This window comes from Pleurodeles waltl, chromosome 6 (assembly GCF_031143425.1).
Source record: "Pleurodeles waltl isolate 20211129_DDA chromosome 6, aPleWal1.hap1.20221129, whole genome shotgun sequence".
Classification (NCBI taxonomy): domain Eukaryota; kingdom Metazoa; phylum Chordata; class Amphibia; order Caudata; family Salamandridae; genus Pleurodeles; species Pleurodeles waltl.
Window position 1 is genome coordinate 1,153,617,025 of NC_090445.1, and position 20,475 is coordinate 1,153,637,499.

The 20,475-nt window shown below is 44.0% G+C and overlaps 1 protein-coding gene across 4 annotated transcripts in view; it reads right to left on the minus strand.

The window, feature by feature from the left end:
• Nucleotides 1–20,475, minus strand: part of PALD1 (phosphatase domain containing paladin 1) — a 966,838-nt gene that overhangs the window by 241,704 nt on the left and 704,659 nt on the right. For all 4 annotated transcript variants that reach the window (XM_069240368.1, XM_069240369.1, XM_069240370.1 and 1 more), the window contains exon 16: nt 10,074–10,214. In XM_069240368.1, the coding sequence (XP_069096469.1) occupies nt 10,074–10,214 (141 nt within the window). The remainder of the gene's footprint in view (nt 1–10,073; nt 10,215–20,475) is intronic.

Below are 20,475 nucleotides of genomic sequence, written 5' to 3' on the forward strand. Positions count from 1 at the left end.
AAAATCGAAAAAGCCCTATTTTGAAACCCTAACTATTAGTTAAGAATCATTAACCCTGGTTATATATTGTTAACTACCCATCACAGACCTAACCCTAGTTTCAAAGCCCAACCCCGAATGCCAAACACTGCCCTGAGCCCTAAAACCCACAAAACCCTACCAATTTCACCCAAACCCAAGCATAACCAGCTCTAATCATGCCCTGGTACAACCCCAAAACACACTTCCGAGCACAAATCCCCGCTCTGAACCCTAAAGCAGCCTCTAAGGCACCTCTTCCCATTCACCGCATATGTGGTTTGGTAAATTAATCAGTGAAAAAGACATTCGTTGTAAAGACACTTGTGATATAGTCATTCGTTATAACAACGTTTGTAGCAAAGGTATATTTGTTGTGTAGACATGCGTTGTACAGACACTATCATGGTAAGAGCATTGCTGTTACTGACATTCATTGTATCACCATCGTTGTAAAGGATGTTTCCCGTTGTGAAGCCTCACTCAAACCAAACCGGTGAAGCATGGTTTGCAGTTGGCCAAAGCATTGATGGCTTTTACGGGTACCCACATCATGTGCTCCGCCATCAACTGGCTAAGGCTTTTCAGCTAATACTCCATGTAGTGTCAACATTCTTTAACATTCAGTGAGGGGGTGTGAGCTGCTAGCCACACTTTCATAATCTGCCTTTGGCTATCAATATGTGCTGCAGAGCCTCCCCCCTGCCCCCGCCATGTTGGTTATACCACCTTCCTATATTAAAGTGCAGTATCAAACAAAGGGCACCCTTTTCATTATTTGTCATTTGCAGTGAAACATATAGTCATCAGATTTTGAAATTACGGCTTCGGAAGAAGGGAAAGAGCAAAAGAACACACAGGTGTCAACTCTTTCAAAGCCGCCTGCGTGTCCTGCAATCGAAACAGCATTATATGTATTAGTTGGTAACGCTTAAATAAGGTGCAAATGTGAAACTGCAGTTCTTTCACTGCACTGAATCACACTTTTGAATCTCAGACAAACAATAAAGGTTGTATGTATCAATAAACAAACTAGAATCATGCATACCTATGTGTGTGTACACTCACTCAGCATTAACACCCATAGATTTGTGGGGTTGAGATTGCTCCTAGATAAGCATACATGAGAGACAGGTGGATAAAACCTGCACTCTAATGGAGTGCTTCAAGAAACAGGAAAAAAAAAAAAAGAGTGCCCAAAAAGCAAGCACTTATGGAAGAACAGAAGCAGCCAATCAGTGGTGATAAAAAGGCTAACTTCCACAGAAGGGACAAAGGCATGCTGGGGGTGGCTAAAACAAACAGCGAGTGAATAAAAACAAAGCAAGAGTGGGTAATAAAACAAAAAGCCAATCGTAGGCTAGGTAAGCTTTCAGCATGTCCCCAATACGAATTTTGAACTAGACAGATGCCGGGTCCAAAATGTCTGTCAACAAGGAGTCTTGACCTTCTGTTGGGACAAAATAAGATCTAGGGTCTCGGCTGGCCTACAAATGACTGTTGCAAATGACACTGCTTCCTCAGGGAATGTAGCCGGATTAGGAGATGATAACCCAACATCTGGAGATGTATCAAATACATTAGCCTGGGCATTTCTGCACTAAAACGTTACTCTTCCCTTGGTAAATCCAGCTTTGAGTAAGCACAAACCATAGCAGTAGGAGCAATGGCCTCAGATTTAGAAAGAACGATTGGACCCGTAATTGGCATCAGTGGTATCGGAGCCCAAAACTTGGCCATCCTCATTGGATGGCTCAATTGCAGTGTCAGATGTGGCACCAAAGATGGAGCCGAAAGCATCACCATATCCTTGCCCATTGGACCCGAGGCTCAAGTGGTTAACTACCTCGAAACAAGGTGAAAGGCACAACTTGTGTCGAGCATGGATCCACTGACGTTGGAATAGCCGGAGGCCCCCTCAGAACCATAGAGCCTAAATGCAGACTAGACATACCTGGAACAGCACCAAATATCTAGTCCATAACCCTTTTCAGCTGCTGGAGTTGATCTGGCGTAGCAACCTGATCAGTTGACAGTTGGAACGGAAACAACGCCATAGCCAATCCTGAAATGGGGAACAACTCCATCTAGAGGTGGTAGTTGCATCATGCAACTCTGAATACCATAATGCAGGAGAGCTATGCTTACATTTTTAATGTTTTTATGGCTCCATTTGGATTTACTTGACTTCGAGAAAGTCCAGTCTCACGAATGAACTTCACAAGGAAAGTGAGTCCCCGCTCTTGAATTCAAACAAGACTGCTGCACCAAATACATCGATACAGTGGCCTAGAACGATTCTTTGACCTCCTCATTTCCAGAACCGTAAGCTTCATCTTACAGTCACAGATAGCCTTCTTGTTCATCTTGGCGCACAACAAATACAACGAGCTGTAGCCAGAACAGACACAACACAAGCAGACATCTTGTGGAACCGTAACTGACATTCGTCACATGTCACGCAGTGTAAACCCTGATGGGTTGAGTGTCATCTTTCAGAACAAAAAGTACACTGATCGATGGAAATTGTCAAAACCGTTGAATGACAGTTTAAACTACAGATCTGCATCAGTTGGTGTGATAAGAAAGGAACTAACGCCAGCGTAAGCATGAAACACATTGATACTGATCCCAAGTAGCACATCATACGATAGCACCCGCTGACGCTGGAAGGCATTGCTATCCAAAGGATTCCAGACCCTATCTGATGTCCAGAGCAGTGGTTCTCAACCTTTTGACTTATGTGGACGCCCCACCTTATCATTACTGGAGCCAGGGGACCCCCACTGAATCTTTATTGGAATCCTGGGTCATAACTGAAAGCTGGGGACCTAATCTGTTAATATTATTTAATTTTCTAAGCAGTCGCAGACCCCCTGAGGAGGCTTCGCGGACCACCCTGGGTCCCTGAACAACAGGTTGAGAACCACTGGTCTAGAGGTATTTAAAAGGTGGTGTAACTGCTGTTAGAAGTCTCTATCAGTGAATGGAAACTCTTATTATTGAAAATAAAAGGGCAGTTCATATCTAACATTTTGGATACTAGCACTTTAATAGAAAGATGATTAAAGTAAAATTAGTTATACAGGGTAATTTCAAATACAGTTACTATTCGGTTAATGAGTTTAAATAAGATGTAGTTACTTCCAGAATGATGACTCTGTAGAGACCAAAAACTGTGCAGCAGAATTGAAAACTAGGTACACAGCATTTTTCAGCTTTAACCCTGACAGAATAGCAAAGTATTGATAGTCAAACAAAAGTTTAGATGGTTACCATTATCATAAATGGCCAGGAACAGGGGACTCAAGTGTTTTGTTACCCAGATGAAGAAGGATCTTGGTCCCAAAAATTTTCTTAGCCATGGTACAATTGAGTAATTGCCTTAACAATATTCTGCAGAAAGTGGTGTAAAATAGTCTTAATTTAGCTGTGAAAGCCTAATGGCTGATAAAATGCACTGCTTGTTCTATGCTGTGGATGCATTTAAGTTGGCTCTAGGCAATAATTTCAAAGTTCTCAGAAACGGTCAAGTATATCTACTCTCAATATCCTCAACACTACCAAGACTTGGAGGCAACCATAATCTGTATACTCTCCTGCCAAAATGAAAATATCTGGAATGCCAGTTCAGTTTCCATTTGAAAATCAAGAGTAAAAGGATCATACGTTTCTTCAAGATGATCCTTAAAGGAAAGCTTTTTTCAGAACTTTAGGGTGGACTAGGAAGCTTCGGCCACAATTATGCTAAGTAATGAAACATCTTATCATTTTTACGTACACTGTGATCATTCTTTTCCTTTCTAATGCTATGTGTGAGTCAAATACCAAAATAAATGGTATTTGTGTGCACTCGCTGTGGTCTATCACTTTATTATTGGTGATGATAAAGGTAAATCTATGAATATCATACCCTTAACTCTGTGCTGTTAGTTGGATCCATAGCTAAAAAGTATGCATAAAAGTTTTTTTTGTTTTTTTAAAGTGAGTGTGTGGGGTGGTAGGGGAACAAAATCAAAGGGGGCAAAGCAAAACAGGGGAAGGAGGGCGGAACAGCTGCAAAAGCCACACAGGAGGGTGTGTAGTAATGAAGGCAGATGCAGGACAGGAATGACCGAGAAGCAACCGAAGAAGCAGGTGGGGTGAGGCAAGGAGTGAAGCAGCTGGGCTACATCAACAAGAAGAAGGATGGAGTGATAGAGAGCAACACAGATTTACAGAAGGAAGAAAATACATGCACTCTCAAGGATTGCACAACACAAAAGAATAAAGTAGTGCTTGTAAAGCAAGCAATGAAAGCAGATACTTCTACACCAAAGCAAGGTAAAGAGGCAATGTTCCATGGGATGTGCAAACACAAGATTAACAAACTGTCGCATGAATAAGGAGGAGGTAAATGAGAGCAACAAGGAAACCCAACCAATGGTAAGCAGTGGGTAGACTTTAACTCCCTCTATGTTCATGGTAAGTTACAATATGCCTCGCACCAGACAGCACATGTTCCGTCTAATAAGCAGACTTAACAAGGCTATTTCCACTGTTACACTAACATTGAAGTCTTGTTTGGTTGATGTTGCCCAAGGGGATATTTCTCTATGTGTTGTTTCTTACCCCAGCACCTTGAGCTTGTGTGCTCATCCTGTCGTAATATTAATAGGTGTGAAGACAGTTAACTCAGATGTGTCGAAATTGAAAATTGACATTTTGGCAATGTCTGGAAGAGGGCGAGTGTGTGTAATGTCTGTCATATCTATATATTAGTGTGCCTCTTGAGCACTAAACAATTACTTTTACTGGGATCCGTACAGAAAATTCTGGAAACCTTTGATTTTGCTAAAACAATTTAATTAATTAATTAAATAAGGAGATAATTTGTAACATAGATTACGCGAATGAGGAATAACCATTTGGTTATTTCTTTCTCATCTACAGGCCACAAGGCCCCGCCCAGCCTTCAGTGACTCAATCATCGACATAATAGCTCCCTATGAACTCGCCTCCACAAACTACTTTCTCCTCGGCGACCTCAATTATTACATCAACAACTGCAATGACCACAACACCGCTTCCCTGCTCAAGAACCTCGCCACAATCGGCCTCAAGCAACTGGCCACCTTGCGAACACACATCGCCGGACACACACTCTACCCCATTTTTACCATCAGCAGCAAATCACCTTTGACAACACCTATACTCTACACTGGACCGGCCACCACTGCATTCATTTCTCCATCACCACACCTACTGGCCACCTCCTCACCCTCCGCTCTGCACATAGTAAATGGAACCAGATCACTGAGGAGCAGCTTACCAACACCCTCAGCAAGTCACCACCTCCCCCTGCCACAGACGCAAACATCCCAGCACGGAACTTCCACCAATGGATCGCCAAATGCACCAACACCCTAGCGCTACTCCAAATGACTTTAGGTAAGTCTTAGGTAAACACAACGTCAAGAAGGCCAGCTGGTTCTCACCCCCACTCCAGGATTCCAGATGCACATGAAGACATCTAGAAAAGAGATGGAGAAACAGCAAGTCCCCAGAGAACCTTGTGGCCTTCAAATCTGTCACTAAATCTCACCACCATCTCATCAGATCCACTAGGAAAGCTGCCCTGAAGGACCATATCAACACCACTGCACACAACACCAAAGAGCTCTTTGCTGTGGTTAAAGAGTTCACCAAACCCCAGTCGGAAGCTGCAAACTGCCCTCCATCTCAGGACCTCTGCTACAGACTAGCCACCTTCTTCCATTGATAAATCAAGGACATGTACGAAAGCTTCGGACCCCAAGACCCTCTGAGCCCACCAACAACCATCAGCTCAGATCCTCCAAACCTTTACATATCCTGCACTGCTGGGCCACCCTCACCACAGATGAGACCCGCTCCATCATGAGTAGCATTCACTCTGGAGCCCCTACTGATCCCCGTCCCCACCACATTTTCAACAAAGCCAACGCCTCCATCGCACCCAAGCTCTGCCACACTCTCAACTGCTCCATGGAGACTGCTTCCTTCCCCAAGGACTGGAAGCACACCGAAATCTGCCCGCTCCTGAAGAAACTCATGGCCGACCTGGAGCTCAAAAACTACTGCCCCATCTCTCCACAGCCTTTCACAGACAAGGTAATCGAATAGGCCATCAATGCACAGCTCTGCAAACACAGCGAGGATAACAACATCCTGGACATCTCCCAATTAGGTTTCAGCAGCAACCACAGCATGGTGACCGCCCTCCTCACCGCCATAGATGACATCTGCTCGCTCCTCAACCACAAAAAACAGCACCCCTCATCCTACTGGACCTATCAGATGCCTTCGACACAGTCTGCCATCATACCCTCTGCTCCAGACTCCAAGCAACTGGCATCCACGGCAAGAACCTGCAGTGGATACGCTCCTTCCTAACCAGCAGAACACAGAGTCAGACTCCCGCCCTACCTTTCAGAACCTACAGAGATCAGCTGTGGAGTATCCCAGGGCTCCTCTCTGAGCCCCACACTCTTCAACATCTAAATGGCCCGTTCGTGCCCATCATCAGAAGTCACAGACTGAACATCATCTCATATGCCGACGACTCCCAGCTGATTATCTTACTGACCGAAAACCCTACAACTGCTAAGAAGAACTTCCACAACAGGATGGAAGACGTTTCCGCCTGGATGAAGGGGAGCTGCCTCAAACTCAACTCAGACAAGACAGAGATCCTCATTCTGGGACCTTCCACATCCGCCTAGGGCCTGTGACACTCGGCACTCCCCACCCCAATGAACCACGCACGCAACCTCTGCTTCATTTGGGATTCATCTCTCGCCATGACCCACTAGTTCCACTCTGTTGCATCCTCCTTTTTTCACAGTCTCTGACTTCTCTGGAAAATCTTCAAATGGATCCCAAATGACTACTGCAAGACTGTAACCCACACCCTGGTCACCAGCAGGCTTGACTATGGCAATTCCCTCTACGCCGGCACCACCCAATAGAATCTGAAGAAATTACAACACATCCAGAACACTTTTGCAAGACTCATCAGGAACATCCTCCGCTGTGAACACATCCACCAAACACCTAAGAGACCTCCAATGGCTCCCCCTCGAGAAAAGGATCAACTTTAAATTCCTCGCCAACAAATACAAGGCTCTCCATGACCTAGGACCTACCTACCTAAACCACTGCATCACCTTCCACTCCCCCGCCAGACCTCTCCGTTCCACTCAATAAGCACTAGCCATCGTACTCCGCATACGGAAGACCTCGGCTGAAAGAAGATCCTTCACCTACTTCATGGCGAAAAGCTGGAACACCTTGCCTCTTCACCTCAGGCAGTCACCATTGTTACCTCAATTCAGGAAGGACCTTAAGATCTGGCTCTTCGACTGAATGACAAAGGACTGATACCCCTCAGCGCCTTGAAACCCTTACGGGTCAGTAGTGAGCTTCACAAATTCTGATTGATTGAAGACACCTTTGTTGTCTTCAAAAACAATGACATAGACACAAACATTTTAAGGAATGCCTGCTTAGTCATTGGATCATGGTTACACCACTATTTGTGGTCTGCAAATCGCTTTAATTATTTTGTTTCTGTCACATGTATATTTAACCAGTTAGCACTCTATGGCTTTACTGAACAGTCTCTTGATTGTGGGGAATGAAGGTCTATTCTGTAATAAGCCCATGTTTTTTTGCCGATATAAATTGTGCGATCAGAAAGCTTCTATGTTACTAAGCACTAGGATCTCAATGTCGTTATCCATTAAGTCTCAGCAAAGTGTATCCCTTAAAGTGCCATTCATCCATTTGCCTAAAATTAACTCTATTTGAGTCCTACTAAATGGGCTCGGAGTGAGGTCTTCCAATAAGTAATTCTACATATGAAAAGGAAAATATTACTTACCCCATAAGCGTCTGTAGAGTGTAGTGCTGTGATTCACATGCTCTGCATACGCCTGCAATTTGGTGTTGGGCTCAGACGTTTGCAAGTTAGTTTTCTTTGAAGAAGTCTTTTGAGTCACAAGCTGTGCTATGACTCTTTCCTTACTCGACAATACGCATGAACTTTATATGAGATTGTTTTTCGAACAGCAGCAAGAACTTGTGTGGAATGTCAAGTGAGTATAACATGGTGCACTACACATTTTATGCTGTGTTACCTTGTTGATAAGAGACTAAATCTATAATTAACACAGGCTTTGAGGGAAGGAGGGAGGGCACACTTGAGTCTACAGTACTACAGTATGAACAGATGCTTACAAGTCGGGTAACATTTTCAGTTTGCAATATGTGTGGTCAGAGATGCACATGCGCTACACAGACTGTAAAACACGTTCCTATAAGATGGCCAGTCTTTGCGACAGCCATCCAGGCTGATGGTCACTTGTGGAATGGGATATGTGAAATACCTGCCATGCAATGCGCTGATGTTCCACCAATGCAGAGAGTCGCAAGTACAGAGACTGCCTACTTATGACCACTGCCCAGCGACGCACTCTCGTAGTGGGAATGTATGGAACCCAGTGTGGGACTCAGTGGGGATGCATGATGCCATCATCCCTACAGGACGAATCAGTGATTGCTCTGCAGAAGAGGAAGTAGCTGCTGGAATGCAAACAGTCTCAGTTGGCTGACATAGGCTTTCCCATAAATGTGTTCATCAGGATTTCCAGGAAGAGCTGGATCTATTGAGGTTAAAGACTAGACATGGTGGCACTTATGGTGAATCGCACACTTTGAAGGAGGGAAATGACTCTCGGAGTGTGGGCTATACATTGACGCTAGCATTTGCTCTTGATTAACTAATCATCAAGGCAGGGCCAAACATGAGTGCTCCACCATGTTGGTGGGTGGCTACCACAGTTAGAAACTTCATTAACACCCTTGGCGCTGTAGTCACCCCTGAAGGAAGTACCTTCAATTGGTAGCGTTGTCCACTAATCGCAAAGGTACTAGCAGGATGAATAGGTATGTCAAAGTAAGTGTCCATGAGGTCCCAAGCCGTTATGTAATCGCCTTGTCGAAGCAGAGTGATGATGTCCTGTAGGGTAGTAACATGGAAAATTTCTAGCAGGATGTATTTCTTGAGAGGCTTGAGGCCTAAGATACGCCTGAAACGCTGCATTATGCATGCTGGTGTGGATGCACTTTCTCCATTACACTTTCTTGGAGAGGCACATGTTTCTCTTCCTTGAGAAGGTGAAGATGGTATCTGCTGAGGACGTGTCTGTGGAATGGAATGTTAGGAGGGGTTAGGATAAGGTCTAGACACTAGCTGTAGCCATCACTATAAACCACTGTTCTGAAATGATTTACTCCTGGCGAGATAGGAAGTCTTTCTTCCTCGACAGGTGATGTGTGGCAGGTGAAGTCGATGGAAAGGAGAGTGTTGAGAGCCATTGCTTAGAGGTGAAAGTTGCTTTACCAGATCCACCTCTACCCTGTCCTCTGCTGGCATTGAGCATTGGTCCGTTGTCCACTGAAGGTGTCTAGTGACAAAACACAGAGGAAAACCATCAATTGGCATATTGGCTTTCCCAATTATTCAGAGTCAAAATATTATCATGTGGGCTGAAAAAATGTGTGGAAAATTCGGCAAACTCAAGATCCTATTGGCAAATGTCTGAACCAAATGGCAGAATAAAACTATGTAACATGCAGTAAGTACTCATATTTGTTGTCTACTAAGGAAGGAGTTACAGCACATCTTGTGATTCTAAAGACTTCTTTGAGAAAACAAACTTGCAAACATTGGAGTCCAACATGAGCTAGGAGTATGGATGGCATGTGCATATTCAGCCACACATGCTATGAACATCATATTATTATTATATGATGACCATCAAGGTATTGTATCTTTACCAAAACAAGCATGTTATCTATGTACTAAGGATTACAAACAAAGATAGCCTCCAAAGTTCTAAGTGAACACAATACAAGAGAACACAGGTAATTCATGAACTAGAATTATAATTCACCATTAAATATTATGCAATTATATTATACCTTCATTAAAGTGCCAGAGATTAATCACAATTTAACCATATTATACCTACGTTAAAGTGCCAGAGAGTGAGAAGAGCAATGACCATGGCAGTAGTGGTCCTCCCCCGTCCACCATGACAGTTAAATACAAAGGCTGCCTGGGAGTCTTCAGCCAGAACAGACGTCATTGCCTCAAGAAGCAGATCAAAATCCTGAAAGTGGAAAAACATGTAATTTCATCATAAAACTATATTTTTGTGCAACCTTTCGAAAATCAGTTATGTTGGATTCAGCTATACATTTTTGATACACAATAAGGACCCAATTTGCAACTTCATTTACAACTGACCTACTCCCCACACTTTACAAATGAATTCCTCGCAACTCAGTACTTAGCTTAATGAGTTTCCTCTCAATGGCAAACTAATGATGTCAAATGTTTAGTAGGATATTACTCATTCAGATAATTCTTACTGTTTTCTTTAACATTACACTGTTTTATGTGCCAAGGATATTCATCCTAAATCCGAAGCTATTGACCATTATGTTTCTAATATCTCAATCAGTACTTCTTCTTCAATTAATTTGACCTATTTAGATCATTAAATCCCTCTAGAACAAATATTTAAAGTAGAATAAAGTACTTGAACCAGATAGCTTTCCTTTTTAATTTTTCTCAGATTTCTCCCACACTTTTGGGCCTAAGATTTCTCTAGTGCTATACTATAATGTTTTACCTAATAAAAGGAAGAAAGATAACTATTTTCAAAGTTGTGATTTCTCTCTTTCCAAACACAGGCTACGATGACTTGACATGAAGACGTTATATAACATAGGTTAGACATTTGTTACTAAAGTATTGAGAATGAGAAATAAAAGACAGCTTTTGGGATTCATGAAGTAAGGGGTTTCTTGTAACAATACACATGCTATGCTATACAACACGTTAAGTAAAGCCTTTCTGCTTAAAACACTTCTTGGGTTCCATTTTCTATATCTGATTTAACTAAAGCTTTTGTTTATTCAAAGAGTACTTTTTTTGCTTGTTTAAAATTTCTAAGCGATACCCATCAAGGTTTCCTCCTAGCACCACTGATGCATTATATCATTAAAATCCTTCCCAATTAAAAATGACAAAATCTACATTGAGGGGTTTTTATTTAAGAAAGCTAATAAAATCAAATATTTAACCTATATTGATGAATTTCTGCTATATTTTAAGACTGGAGAGTCCCATTTAGCTGTTATTTCAGGGAAGCTACAGATTCAGAAAATATATTTCATTACAAACATAATTTAGAAACAATAGACATTGTTCCATTAAATTACTACAGTGTTGAAGATACCTGTAAGATTAATTTATTCTGCTTTTCAATTGTTCTAAAATTGAGTATCTTGATTTATGGATTTCCAATTTGTTAAAGGTATTTTATGTCCATTCCTAACATTTTATAATGCTGCTCTTGAAAATAGCCAATTCTATTACTTCAAAGTATTGACATTTTTTAATAAAAATTTTGTATAAGCACACCACGCAGAGTCTTGCTTTAAAGTTTCAAACTCTCAAAAACAAAATGCAGGTGTCCAGGTAACAGACCTCTCCTTATATCACATAAGCTTTTCATTAAAACAAGCATGGCATTTACTACAAGACCTTATTAATGTAGAAAAATCCACTGGGTCACCATGAGAGATGGTCTCCTATCACCTGTTTCTTTTAGAACATGCATCGCCATGCCTAAAATAGCTAGGAATTCCAGTTCCCTTTCTCATGTTCTTTTAGATATTGCTAGCAAAATTCTATATTCAATAACAACTTATCTGATACAATTAATTTCTTGTCATGTTCATCAAGTTCACACAAATAAATTAGGATTAATATGGTTATTTTGATATAAGAAGAATAAAAAGATCATTCAATGGGTTAGTCAATAATTTGATGATAACATTTGCATTCCCTTTTCTAATTTTAAAGAATAATATAGTTTACCTGACTCCTCCTGTCTCAAAGTACACTTGCACAGAGATCATTTGAATTCTCTGATTTCTTCAGCTACACCATTATCTCCTGTAGGGAACTATATACAATTGTCGCAACACTGATCCCAATCAAAGTTTCTGAACTGCACCTTATTTTACTTCAGACAGTTACTCAGATAAAAATCAGATCTAAAGAAGAATTACTTTACAATATTATGACAACTTGGTAGGTTGAGTGTTGGATTTAAATGTGGAAGAAAAACTCATATGCTTACAGACTTGCAAATGCATTATCGACAGTTTGTTTTGTCTTCAATTATTTGTTATACACATTCACTAAGAAAAGTAAACCTAACCTATTTGAATACATTAGCTCATGTGCTCAATCAAATGCAACATTTTTCACATTCATGTTGACTGTCCACATTTTAAGATATTTTGGAACATAGTGTGAAAAAACGTTAATCACATTCTTCACAGTGATTAAACCTGCCTTTATGTAATATTTTGTGAGGAATTTAGTTAAAAGAGTGGTACATTCTTCCTTTTGAAGGTATGACTATTCATGTATTTACTGCTATTGCATTGCAGCAATTTACCATAAACTGGTAGGATAATTTTTTTGTCTGGCTGTAGGAAGCTGGCTCTCTATAGAGTGCACTAAAATGAAATACACTGTGCAGAGAGTCCAGTGGATCCCCAACAGGTATTGGAGAGGCAAAAGTAGATAGGACTCATGCTCTATTTTGAGGTAGTGGGGCGAGCAGTTAGACTTATCAGAGGGTAGTGCTAAGACTTTGTTGTACTCACAGAGGCAATAAATGAGGCACACACTCAAAGAATAAATCAGAGACGAATTCAGAAAAATTACATTTATTTTTAAATATGTTTCAAACCCAAGAACTTTGTAATCAGGTAAGTATATTTTCACACATAAATATTTTGCAGTTTCAAAAATCAACACAGTGCAATTTTTCAGTTTGGCAATGCTAACTTATGGGAGGAAAACAAGAAAGCAATTTAGCAGGTAAGTACACGACTTACAAATCCAGTCTTCAGGGTCATTGGACAACACCAGGCAAGGTTCATATCAGTATCAAGAGTGCATCTACAGTGGCACAGGGGCGGCCGGGTGCAGAAGTCAAATTCGGAGTCGGGTGCCCAATGTTAACCAATAAAGACAGGGGGCAAACAAAGATGCACTGCTCATAGGTGAGTAAAGCGGTGTCAGGGGTCGATCTCCTTGGGTTGAGGTAAGTACAAGGGGGGGCCACAAGGCAGCACCAAACTGGGTGCAGAGTGCCAACACAGAATTGGATGCCCAATGCAAGTCAACGGGGGAGAATGGTTTTGTAAAAAGGCTTCTGTATCAGGCTAGGAACCTCAATGAAGAAAACCCTCACCTGCCCAGGTAAGTTCTGATGTTGGGGATGTGGGGTCCAGCTCCCCAAGGCCCAGGGGCTGCAGGTGCAGATATGTACTTTGCTGTTGGGAACAGCTTACCAGGTAGGCCGCGGTTTAGGGGAGTCTTCGGTTTCAGGCTGCAGGCTTTGAGGCAGAGTCTGGCAGAAGACAGCCCATGGTGGAATCAGAATCAGAATCACTAGGGAACCATCTCATGACTGGTGGGCTACTTGGACTCAGGCCATGGCCGTCAGGTGCAGCTGTGGGTCAAGAGACGGTTTTGCGGTTTCTCAGGGCAGAGTTATTTTGTTTCAGGTACGCTGTTCTGGGGAGATCTTGATTTTTGTCGAAGGCAGGTAGTCCTCCCAAAGCTTTGGAGATCTCTGGGCTGCAGGACAGGTCGTCTTTTGGTGCAGGATTGTCGAGGGCTCCAGACAGGCCAGTAGGACTGGGTCCAAGTCAGTTGGCACCTGTTATCTTCTCTGCTGGTACGACTCTGTAGTGTCCGGCTCTTTTTCAGTTGTGAGGAATCTGAGTTCTAGGATTCAGAGGTTCCCTCTAAATACTCAATTTAGGGGTATTACAGGGAGTGCCAGGTGGTAGCCAATGGGCTAACCACCTTTAAGGGGACTACAACCTTCTTGTGACCATGTCTGCTGGAAAGTGGGCATAACCCTAACCCTAGTGGCCTAATTCCTTCCAAAAGATGGAGGAATTTAAAAAGTAGTGTCCAATTCAGCCCCTTCACCTTAGGGACAGGAATGGCATAAAGTGGGAACTCCTCCGAATTTAACTAAATTTCCCACGTGTGCTGCAGCCAAAAGTGGGGTCAGGACAGGGGGGTTGGTTGTCTCCACCATCAGGAAAGACCTGGGTCGCATTACAAAGCCAGCAAGGCCTTTGAAGCTTCCCGCCCCGGAATGTACATCCTGCCTGGGAGAGGAGGTCACACCTCTGTTCAGAGCAGGTATTTGTTTCAGGCCCTGGAAAGCACTGGCTCTCACCTTGGGGGAGGGGGGTGCGGGGGGAGAAATGTGGCTGAACTGATCAGGACCAGTCAGTCAGCACACTAGTAGCTGGTAGGTTTTCAGGGGGCAGCTCTAACGTGCCCTCTGAGTGCTTTTATTAATAAATCCAGCACTGGGGTCAGTGAGAATTTATTATTTTGAGATGTTTGATACTAAACATCCGAAGATTCTGGGAGGCCATCATCTAGCTGAGGATCCTATAGTGATAATTGTCCTGCAAATGCATTTAAAATGGCTTCCTTGTGCGTTTACTATGTCTCAAAATCGACAGAGGCATAGCAGGGGCATATCTGCTCATGAATATATGCCCTCACATGTAATATAATGGACCTTGCCTTAGGGCTGTCAGGCGGCCTGCTAGAGAGGTGACTTAAATATATTGCATGCAGTTTTAGGGGACATGGCACACGGCTGTGTGTTATGTTGTGTTTTCATTTTTGGGAGCACCCTCTCACGTAGCCTGCAATGACAGCCTGCATAAGTTGGGGCTGGCTCCCCCAGGGTGGCACAAGTTGCGCTGCAGCTCTGAAGGTCCCTCTTTAGTACCCATGCATAAGGTATCAGGCGTACCATTTACTAGGGGCTTATAGGGGGCTGTAGGGCCTGGTCACTTGGGGATTAAGTGACCACATGTTTTTGTTTTAGGGAAGGAACACTGGCACTGGGGACCTGGTTAATAGTTGAAGTTGCATCTAAAAGCCATGCAAGAAGTGGGAGAGGGGTACAGCAACCAGAACCCAGCTCCCTACACTGGGTATTTTCAACAAGAAAGGTAATAGAATTCAGTGGGTTTGAGTTGTTAGAAGAGATTTATTATGTAGTCCTTTTTCAATAATTTCTCTATTGCATAAGCCAATTCAATTTATAACCCAACTGATTATTAAGCAAGTACCTCTATGTGAAACTTTGGCCTACTTTATTCTGAACAATGAAGTTTATACTCTACTGCTCCAATTATCTATACACATTTACTTGCTAGTTATTACCTGTTTACTACACACGATTACCACATTCTATTGCACAGATGTTTGCCCATCCTGACACCTTGCTTTACTCCATACTGACTTTTCCTTTTATTTATTGTTTCTTATCAATGAGTAACCTTATCAGAGTAGTCAAACATTAAGAATCAGTGAACTATGAAAATTGTGGAAATTATTAATATTCAAAGACTGATTGTAAATATGTTTTTGATAATTTATTGTATTCTATATAGGCTTAAAAAAGAATAATGGCAAGGATTGTCCAGTTAGTCTACCTTCATGACATCTTAACCATCAAATAGTATTGCGTCACTGGACATGACACATGTTTTCAAAGTAAATTGTATATTTCTCTCGAAGTGAGACTGTGTTTTAGAGAAGGAAGCCTGTGGCACTGCAGCCACTCCTATGTCTCCAGAACTAAACAATGTTAAAGAAATAGTTAATTACCTTCAGTAATGTCTTAACTGTAGAGACAATATCTAGTTGCATATTCCTTATCTTTGAATTTCTCTCAGACGTCAGACTGGATCCAGAGATTTTCGTGAGCAGTACTCCTGCACGCCATTAGGTGCATCGATTGGCTCTGCATCCGTCACCCGAGCAGGATATATCACATCATGGTTCCTACATAAACGTCAACCCGGCGTACTGACGTCAGTTTCCAGAAGCGCAGAGCCATCAAAAAACTGACTACTGGTGCATCAAAACTAAGTTCCCTGAAAAGGAAGTCCCTGCCCCAAGAAATCAGTCTGCAATGTGGGGAGGATGGATGGGTCGGTAAGGCATCTGCAACTAGATATTGTCTCTACCAGATAAGGCGTTACCGAAAGTAAGTAACTTATTTATCAGATAGAGACTTCTAGTTGCAGATTGTATACTCAAGCAATACCATCCCTGGAGGTGGGTCTACAAACCAAGTTCATACTAGAAAGTCCTGCTGAAGCAAATGATCAAAGAGTCCGCCCCTTTGGACCTGACTGCCCAGGCAGTAGTGTTTGGCAAATGTGCAGAAATAGCCATCTTGCCACCTTACAGATGTCAAGGACTCTAACTCCACATGCTAATGCAGTGATTACAGCTTTTGCTTGGGTCGAATGAGCATGCAAACCCCTCAGGGGGTTGCTTCTTGGCCAGTGTGTGGCAGATCTTAGTACAGAGAACTACCCATCTGGAGATGGTCCACTTCTGCACTGCTTGATCATTCTTCGGATCAACATAACCGACAAAGAGTTGATCATCCACCTGGATCTCTTTTGTACGATCAAGGTAGAATGCCAATGCTGTTTTGGGTCCAGGCGGTGGTCTCTCCACTTCCTTAGAAGGATGTGGCGGTGGGTATAAAATAGAAAATTTGATGGATAGGCCTACATGAAAGGGCATAACCACATTTGGCAGCAAAGAGGCCCTAGTGCAAATGGACACAAGGAAGGCAGTTTTCATAGTGAGAAATCTGAAAGGATAATTGTGAAGAAGCAGGAAAGGAAGGCACATCAGAAAGGTCAAAACCAAATTCAAACTCCATTGGGGCATAATGAATGGGGATAGAGGAAAACATGTTTAAGACCTGAACCTATGTCCAATAGGGGTCTTGAACAAAGGTTGATCAGGCAACCTTAAAAAAGCAGAAATAGCAGACAAATAACCCTTAAGAGTGCCCATACAGAGCACTGCTGCGCCAAGGAAAGGATTATCAACAGGACCGCAGAGAGAGGGGCAGATAGAAGGATCAACAGACTTGTCTGTGCATCATGCCACAAATTTCTTCCAATGACAGGCATATACCATTTTGGTGGAGGGACGCTGCCAAGATTACGTTACAGACTTCGGAAGGAAGGTCAAAAGCTGTGAACTGTCACTGCCCAATCTCCATGCAAGAAGGCAGAGAAATGACAGGTTTGGGTGACAGAAGATCTCCCAAAGGGGTAGTCTGATCAGAGAATTGATGGACATGCTCATCAACTCAGGCCATCACATTATCCATGCCCAGTCCAGAGCAACAAGGATTACATGGCCCCCCTCGTTTTTGATTTCCTTGAGAACTCGGGACACAAGTGGTATGAGGAAAGGTGTACAGGATGCCACAGGATGCCTGAGTTCTACTCAAAATGAAAAGCATCTCCAAGTGATTGTCGCCTTGGAAACTCCAACGTGTAAAACTGTTGACATTGCACGTTCTCTGCGGAGGCAAATAAATCTAACCAAGGCTCGCCCCACTGCTGCAAAAGACCTTGTGCCACTTCCAGAAGGAGACGCCATTTGTGATTCGCTAGACATTTTCAGTTGAGTTTGTCTGCTCTAGCATTCAGAGATCCTGCCAGATGTTGAACCATCAGGGATATGCCCTGCTGTTCCAGCCACTTCCAAAGGTGCAGAGCCTCTTGACAATGGGTCCATGACTCCACCCCACCGTGCTTGTACCACCTGCACCATCTTTCCCTTGATCGAGAGAAGAAATGCTTTTAATGTTAGCCGGATCACACGGAACCCTAGCAGGTTGATGTGGAGTCCGGATCCTGCCTGAGACCAGATACCTCTGATCTCCACCCCTCCCAGGCGGCCACCTCATCCCAGGAATAACACATTTGTCACTACTATCTCTGACCCAATCACGATCTGTTAATCACCACTGCAGATCTTTTGCAGTTCCCTTCAAGATCTGGACCTTGTCGGATAGATTCCCCTGATGCTGTGCCCACTGAAACTCGAGGTCCCACTGCAGAGCCTGCATATGCCATCTGGCATGTGTCAACAACAGGATGCAGGAGGCCATGGGGCCCAGCATCCTCAGTGTCATTCTCACCGAAATCCAGTATAGAGGTTGAAACATCGGTATGATAGCCTGAATATCTTGGACTCGCTGCTCTGGAGGATAAGCACTCCAATAAAGGGAGCATCTAATGGGAAGTCAGTTGTGACTTCATCACATTTATAGTGAATTCCAGCGAATGAAGGAGGTCCACTGTGGTCTGGAGGTGAGAGACGACAGCCTGGGGCCTTCAACAACCAGTCATTGAGATAGGGGAAGAATGAAAACCCAGATCTCTGCAGATGAGCTGCAACCATCGCTGCCACCTTGGTCAACATCCGACTAGGAATGCCAAAGTGGAGCATGGTGAACTGAAAGCGCTCATGAACCGGACATAATGTCTGTGGGCAGGCAGCACGGGGATATCAAAATGAGGATCCTGCAAGTCCAACACTACCGTCCAGTCTCCTGGGTCCAGGGCAGATAGAACCTGAGCCAGAGTGAGCATCTTGAGCTTCTCTTTCATGGGGAAGAGATTGAGTGACCAAAGGTCTATGATAGGGCGGAGGCCCTTGACCTTTTTGGGGACAAGAATGTGGCAGGTTTAGCAACTACAGCCTACGTCTGGCACAGGAACCCTCTCTATGGCTACCTTGGCTAAGAAAGCTGAAACTTCCTCACAGAGAAGAGACAAATGATCCTCCATCATATGATTGTGGCATGGAATGACAGGTTGTCTGGAAAGGGAGGGAGTAGCCCCTTCGGACAATCTGCAAAACCCACCTATCTGATGTCCTAGATTGCCAAAGGAGCAGGTGAAGGTAAATCCTGCCACCAACTGGCCCATGTTAGAGGTGAGTCAGGTTAGGAAGGTTTGGAGGCTGCTGCAGAGGGGGGAGCATTGGACTGTCCAGACCACTGGCCACCTGATCCACAAGGTCAGTGTATTCCAGGCCCTTGGCCACACAGAGGTTGAGCAGCATGCATGGCATGGTGGCTGGCCAGAAATGTACGCAGTTGGAGGCCCCTTCCATAGCCATGAAAGGGGCGAAAGGCAGACCGCATGTATGGCTGCCACAAGCACCAAGGACCTGGTCGTAGCGAGAGAATCCTTGAAGCGCTTGAGCATTGAATCTGCCTTGTTTCTGAAGAGATGGGTGCCATCAAAGGGCATGTCCATCAAGGAGGCTTGGACATCCCTGAAAAGCCAGATGTCCTTAGCCAGACGTGGCACCTCAGGGCCACTGTCGATGAAACTGCTCTGCCCATCAAGTTGGTCATGTCCAGTACACAACGGATTGTGAACTTCACTGCAGTCTTGGATATCCAAGTTCTCAGGGGTGGGGTGTTATGTCAGGAATATTTGGTCCCCCGGAGCGGGAAGATGGCAGTGGGCAATTGTCATGTTCACTCGATCCGCTGTGCTGGGTTTTGGCCAGGTCCCCAATACGACATCCGTGAGGCCCTCATTAAATGGGAACAGGAGTTCTGAGGTGGAAGCTCCTGGTTGTAGCACCTCTGTCAAGAGATTAGTCCTGATGGCCACTGAAGGCAACTCAATGACAGGGGAAGAGAGCATGCCAGTATCTGAAGAAGTATCCAGTCTGCTGGCTTCACCCAAGTCTGTATGCCAGTCCAAAGGTTGTTCATGGAGCTTATGTTCTAAAGGGTCCAGTGACCCCGCCCAATCTTCTCCAAAACCTAACCCAAAAGAAAAAGGCTCAGGATCTGACCTAGGAAGCAAGTGTCCTACCAGCGTCATACGATGCCCATCCAGCTCTGTGTCGGAGTCGGGGATTACAATGGGGATGGCACCACCCGTGGGCACAAACAGCAATGTCTGCATTTGGAACAGCATCATGCTAGGTGTGGGTGGTATGATAAAACACTAGTCCGGATCCAGGAATGGATCCTTGGGTGCCCCTCTTTGCCGAGCCAGATGTCCCCAGGCAGGGAACCTGAAGGGCCCCGTCTGACTCCGCAGGTCCGAAGGCCCTCCAGTGGTGCTAGGCTGCCTGAACATTAGGTGCAGGGCCTTGTAACACTCCTTGAGTTGGGCAGAGGTCACTCCAACTGCCGGAAACTGGGAAAGGCGTGGAGTCAGCCCAGGCACAGGCTCTCCAGAGCGAGGCCTAGAACATTGAGGCTCTCTCATTTTGTTGGCACATGGATGAGGAGAAGTGGAAGAAAGGTTCACCTTCTTAGACTTCTTCCGATTCCTCAGCTTACCCAATCTCCCCGAGGACTCGGAGTGGGATGACAACGATGGAGGACTCTGTGACCGCTCACGGGACCTTCTTCTCGACCAAGATCTCGACTTGCATGGAGT